Source organism: Odocoileus virginianus, chromosome 5 (assembly GCF_023699985.2).
Source record: "Odocoileus virginianus isolate 20LAN1187 ecotype Illinois chromosome 5, Ovbor_1.2, whole genome shotgun sequence".
In the NCBI taxonomy this organism is placed as follows: Eukaryota; Metazoa; Chordata; class Mammalia; order Artiodactyla; family Cervidae; genus Odocoileus; species Odocoileus virginianus.
Genome location: NC_069678.1, coordinates 15,754,043 through 15,760,359, shown reverse-complemented (window position 1 = coordinate 15,760,359; position 6,317 = coordinate 15,754,043). Strand labels below are relative to the sequence as shown.

The following is a 6,317-nucleotide window of genomic DNA, read 5'->3' as shown; positions in this document are numbered from 1 at the left end:
GAAGAAATGAACAAAATGTCTCTTGCCACTTGAACTATAGTTGCATAAAATGTCTGCTTAGTAACATCATCCACACACTAAACAAAATTTATCCTAAGGGTCCTTCAGAGGGGAGGAAAGAGAGCTTGCTATTTCTTTTCCTTTAGTATTTCAGGACCTAAATGTCTTCTTCAAGAAGACTTTGATCTTCTGTTATAACTGTAAGCCATTGTTCAAATACAGTCCCCAAATTCCAAACAACTATCAGACTTCACTTACTAGCTGTTTACAGACAATATTATAAGTACAAGTTGCTATGTCAGATCCTGATTCTGTCAATTAACTACTTGGTAATTTTTTCATGGTTTAGAATCAGATCCAAATGCAACTCATCTTATGCACATGAATTTCCTTCATCTGGACAGCATTTAGGGTATTTTTTGCTCTTTTTTTACTATTAGTCAATAAACTTTAAAATATAGGGCAGAAAAAGTCATAGTAAGTAATTAGTAATGGTGGCTTAATAAAGAAGAAACACATGAACAGACAATTAAGAGAAAATATGACCTACATATACATCTTGTTTTGTCAAACAAAATATAAAATCAATTGGTAACTGCAAATTTGATCGTCTGTTTTATTCACACCAAAACTGCAGAGAATAATGGAAAATTGAATTTTTTGATTCCTTGGATTTCAGAACTTAACATGATGAAGATCAACCAGACAATCCTGAAAGAGTTCATTCTTGTTGGTTTCTCTGTTTACCCACATGGACAGACATTCCTCTTTGTGGTTTTCTTTTGCCTCTACCTTCCCACCCTCACAGGTAATCTGGCCATTATGGGTCTAACTTGGGTGGACAGTCATCTCCATACACCCATGTACTTCTTCCTTAGTGCACTCTCCTTCTCTGAGACCTGCTACACCCTGACTATTTTCCCCAAGATGCTGGCAGATCTCCTGGCCAAGGACAGAAGCATTTCTTACATAGGTTGTGGTTTGCAAATGTGTTTCTTCTTGGGACTTGGTGGCACTAATTGTATGATTCTTACTCTGATGGGATATGATCGCTTCCTGGCTGTCTGCAACCCTCTCAGATATCCTTTGCTTATGACCAACATAATGTGTGGAAAACTTGTGGCCTCTGCTTGGATTGTTGGCTTCTTTATCTCTGTGATACAGACTGCATTGATATTCAGGGGCTCTTTCTGCAACCCCAACCTTGTCAAACACTTCTTTTGTCATATGCGAGCTGTTGTGAGGCGGTCCTGTCTAGATAGTGACCTCAAGGAATACACTGTAACAGCGATGTCAGTGTCAGGTTTGATGGGCACCTTCCTGGTCATCATCCTCACTTATGTGTTCATTGTTTCCACTGTCCTCAAAATCCCTTCGGCTGAGGGCAAGCAGAAGGCCTTTTCTACCTGTGCCTCCCACCTCACAGTGGTCATCTTCCACTTTGGTTTTGCATCTATTGCTTATCTGAAGCCAGAAGCATCAGGGGGAGATGACACACTCATAGCAATCCCCTACATTATCATCACTCCTTTCCTCAGCCCTCTCATTTTCAGCCTCAGGAATAAGGACATGAAGAACGCTTTCAGAAAGGTACTTGGAAAGGAAAGAAATTTCTTGAATAATCTTGTATTATCACTGCATAACTGAGTGTTCACAGATGTCAGTGAAGCATTTATCCTGAAATATCTGGAGCCTTTTCCCAGAGGTTGACACATGGGGAGCAGGTGTCTGAGTCTTGGACTTAAGCCATGACAGGCAGTTAGTTAGCATGTTAAGGGAGTTTTCCAATACTTCTACTATTTTTTTCTGCATATTCTATGCTACTGCCAATCATCCACAAGGTGTTTTGTACCTTTGATGACATAAGAAAAGCAAGATGGAAGAAGAAGCAAAAACACCTATGACTACTAAACTAAAAGAAGATTTTAAATTTCTAGAGATGTAAATGTTGAAAAAATTTCTAGGTAATGTTGTGAGGGACTGTGTGGTGCTGCTGAGGGGAGATAATTATTTCCTATAAAAGATACACTACAGAAATCACACACAGTCAAGTATATTTCAATGTGTTTCTAGATATAGATAAATAGATTAGGTAGGTATATAATTAAGAATCATGCCATACTATTTAAAAAGTTTAATACACTGTACACAATAGTGTCCTTCCAATGACTGTTAAATGCTAGCTTCTGAATATATGGAATATTTTGGAATGCTGATTCTTAACAAGTGGTGCTGGGAAAACTGGTCAACCACCTGTAAAAGAATGGAACTAGAACACTTTCTAACACCATACACAAAAATAAACTCAAAATGGATTAAAGATCTAAATGTAAGACCAGAAACTATCAAACTCTTAGAGGAGAACATAGGCAAAACACTCTCCGACATAAATCACAGCAGGATCCTCTATGACCCACATCCCAGAATTTCAGAAATAAAAGCAAAAATAAACAAATGAGACCTAATGAAACTTAAAAGCTTTTACACAACAAAGGAAACTATAAGCAAGGTGAAAAGACAGCCCTCAGATTGGGAGAAAATAATAGCAAATGAAGCAACAGACGAAGGATTAACCTCAAAAATATACAAGCAACTCCTCCAGCTCAACTCCAGAAAAATAAATGACCCAATCAAAAAATGGGCCAAAGAACTCAACAGACATTTCTCCAAGGAAGACATACAGATGGCTAACAAACACATGAAAAGATGCTCAACATCACTCATTATCAGAGAAATGCAAATCAAAACCACAATGAGGTACCATTACACGCCAGTCAGGATGGCTGCTATCCAAAAGTCTACAAGGAATAAATGCTGGAGAGGGTGTGGAGAAAAGGGAACCCCCTTACACTGTTGGTGGGAATGCAAATTAGTACAGCCACTATGGAAAACAGTGTGGAGAATTCTCAAAAAGCTGGAAATAGAACTGCCATATGACCCAGCAATCCCACTTCTGGGCATACACACCAAGGAAACCAGATCTGAAAGAGACACGTGCACCCCAATGTTCATCGCAGCGCTGTTTATAATAGCCAGGACATGGAAGCAACCCAGATGCCCACCAGCAGACGAATGGATGAGGAAGCTGTGGTACATATACACCATGGAACATTACTCAGCCATTAAAAAGAATTCATTTGAATCAGTTTTAATGAGATGGATGAAACTGGAGCCCATTATACAGAGCGAAGTAAGCCAGAAAGATAAAGACCATTACAGTATACTAACACATATATAAAATCAGTAAACAGAACAGTAGAGCGTACATGTTCTGTGACTGAGGGAATCCTTGGATGAGGACTGCAAATAGCTCCCATTTTCTTTAAGATCAAAGCAATAAGAGTTAGTGTTTAAATAAAATTTTACAATATTGACTGCTTTAACAATAAAATGTATTTTATAATAATTTTTGCAGACACACAGTGAGTAATGAAGGAAACACAGCATTGGGTCTATATATAACCCTAAAAAAATAAGAAATAAGTATGAAGGTTAAATATTTCAATAAGTAGCAACTAATCTTACTGATAATTCCAACATAAAACCTAGACACTTTTCTGAATCTTTTTCTCAGTTCTGCTGACACTATGTCCTCTCAAGAAGGATATAATTCTGTTTTATGGGCTGGTATATATAAATAAAATGTATTAAAGCTCTTCTGCTCATTTTCAAATCATGTTACTTGCTTTTTTGATATTGAGTTGTATGGGCTGTTTACTTATTTGGATATTAACTCTTATCATTCATATCATTTGCAAGTATTTTCTTCCATTCCATAGGCTGTCCCCTCCCCTTTTTAATGATTTCCTTTGATATGCTTTTAAGTTTAATTAGTTTTCATTTGCTTATTGTAAGTTTTAGCTTTTTTGCTTCAGGAGACAAATCCCCTCCCAAAAAATCACTATGGTTTATGTCAAAGAGTGCTCTTTTTTTCTTCTTGGAGTTTTATAGCTTATGGTTGTTTTACTTTTAGTTCTCTAATTCTCTTTGAGTTTATTTGTGTATGTAGTGTTAGTAATGTCCTAATTTCATTCTTTTACATGTAGATATTCAGTTCTCCAAAGAGGGCAGGACATGCAGTTGGTCCATAGGCACAGGAAAAGATGCTCAACATCTCTAATCATCAGGGAAATATAAATCAAAACCACACAGAGACATCACCAAACACCTGTCAGAATGTCTGTACTCAAAAAGAACACATATAAGAAATGTTGGCAAGGATATGGAAAAATGGGAACTCTTTTACACTGTTGTTGGGAATGTAAATTGGTGCAGACAGTGTGGAAAAGACTATGGAAATTTCTCAAAAAACTAAAAATAAAGCTGTCACATGACCCAGTGATTCCACTCCTGGATATATGTCTGAAAAAAAAGATACACTAATTTAAAAAGATACATGCACTCCAATGTTCACATCTGCATTATTTACAGTTGTCAAGATATGGAAGCAACTTATACTTCCATCAACAGATGTAGGGATAAAGAAGATGTGGTGTATAAATACATAATTGCATACTACTAAGTCATAAAAAAGGTTGAAATTTTGCCACTTGCAAAAGCAAGGATGGATTTACTGGGTGTTATGGACAGGGTGGCCTGGCGTGCTGTGATTCATAGGGTCGCAAAGAGTTGGACACAACTGAGCGATTGAACTGAACTGAACTGAGCTGAATGTATGCTAAACGAAATAAATCTGAGAAAGAAAAATATTGCCTTATATGTGTAACCTAAAAAATACAACAAACTAATGAGTATAACAAAAAAGAAACAGATTCAGAGATATAAAAAACAAATTAATGGTTACCAGTAGGAAGAGAGAGAGGAAGGGGGCAATTTAACTGCACCAACTTACATAATGTTGTACATAAACCTTACTTCAATAAAAGGTAAAAGAGAAAAAAAAATCGCATATAGTAAATCTTGACAAGGTCTTGGATAATGGCTTTACATTGAAAAAATTTAAAATATTTGGTGTTCAGATAAAATATATGTCATAAAATTACAATGGTTTATGATGCTTTTTAAAATGAAATATTATGTTCAATGTTTTGGTGAGACACAGTTATCTCTTTTTATGACTATCATATTAATACTTATTTCCATTTGTATGGTATATATATGTTAAATTAAATACAAAGTTAGATGTTACAGTTTCTAAAACATGGCATGTGTGATTTGAGACAATCCCATATATCCTCAATAGGGTCTTACCTATGAGTTGATATTTTTCATTTTAAAAGCTTTTAAGGTGGATTATTAAAAACCCCACAAACAAATGAAGTAACAGGAGAAATGAACCCAAACAAAAATGTACACATAAATAGAAACCTAGAACAGAGTACTGGTGATTATCAGAGGAGAAGCAGTGGGAAGGAAGGCAAACGGGTAAAGGGGATCAATTACATGGTAACAGATTAAAGTGAAATTTTGGTAGTTAGCCCATCGTGCTGTACAAAAAGTAGACATATAATGCTGTGCACGTGACATTTATATAATGTTATAAACCAGTGTTTCCTCACTGCTGTTGCTCATTGTTGCTCAGTCACTCAGTCATGTTCAACTCTTTGTGACCCCATGGACTGCAGCACACCAGGCTTCCCTGTCCTTTACCATCTCCTGGAGCTTGCTGAAATTCACTGTCCATTGAATCAGTGATGCCATTCAATTATCTCATCCTCTTTTGTTGCCTTTTCCTCCTGCCTTCAATCTTGCCCAGCATCAGGGTCTTTTCTAATGAGTCAGCCCTTTTCATCAGGTAGCCTAAGTATTGGAGCTGCAGCTTCAGCATCAATCCTTCCAATGAGTATTCAGGGTTGATTTCCTTTAGGATTGACTGGTTTGATCTTGCAGTCTAAGGAACTTTCAAGAGTCTTCTCCAACACCACAGTTCGAAAGCATCAATTCTTGGGTGCTCAGCCTTCTTTATGGTCCAACTCTCACATCCATATGTGACTACTGGGAAAACCATAACTTTGACCAGATGGACCTTTGTTGGCAAAGTAATGTCTCTGCTTTTTAATAGGCAGTCTAGATTGGCCATAGCTTTTCTTTCAAGGAAAAACTGTCTTTTAATTTCATGGCTGTGGTCATTATCTGCAGTGATTTTGGAGCCCAAGAAAATAAAGTCTGTCACTGTTTCCATTGTTTCTCCAAGTACTTGCCATGAGTTGATGGGACTGGATGCCATGATCTTATTTTTTTAATGCTGAGTTTTAAGCCAGCTTTTTCACTCTTCTCTTTCACTTTCATCAAGAGGCTGTTTAGTTCTTCTTCACTTTCTGCCATTACGATGGTGTCATCTGAGTATCTGAGGTTAT

The 6,317-nt window shown here is 36.9% G+C and overlaps 1 protein-coding gene across 1 annotated transcript; it reads left to right on the top strand.

The window, feature by feature from the left end:
• Nucleotides 1-687: 687 nt before the first annotated feature.
• LOC110132624 (olfactory receptor 10X1-like) lies at nucleotides 688-1,647 on the top strand. Its single transcript, XM_020886063.2, has one exon. The coding sequence runs from the start codon at nucleotides 688-690 to the stop codon at nucleotides 1,645-1,647; it is 960 nt and encodes a 319-aa protein (XP_020741722.2).
• The last annotated feature ends 4,670 nt before the right edge of the window (nucleotides 1,648-6,317 follow it).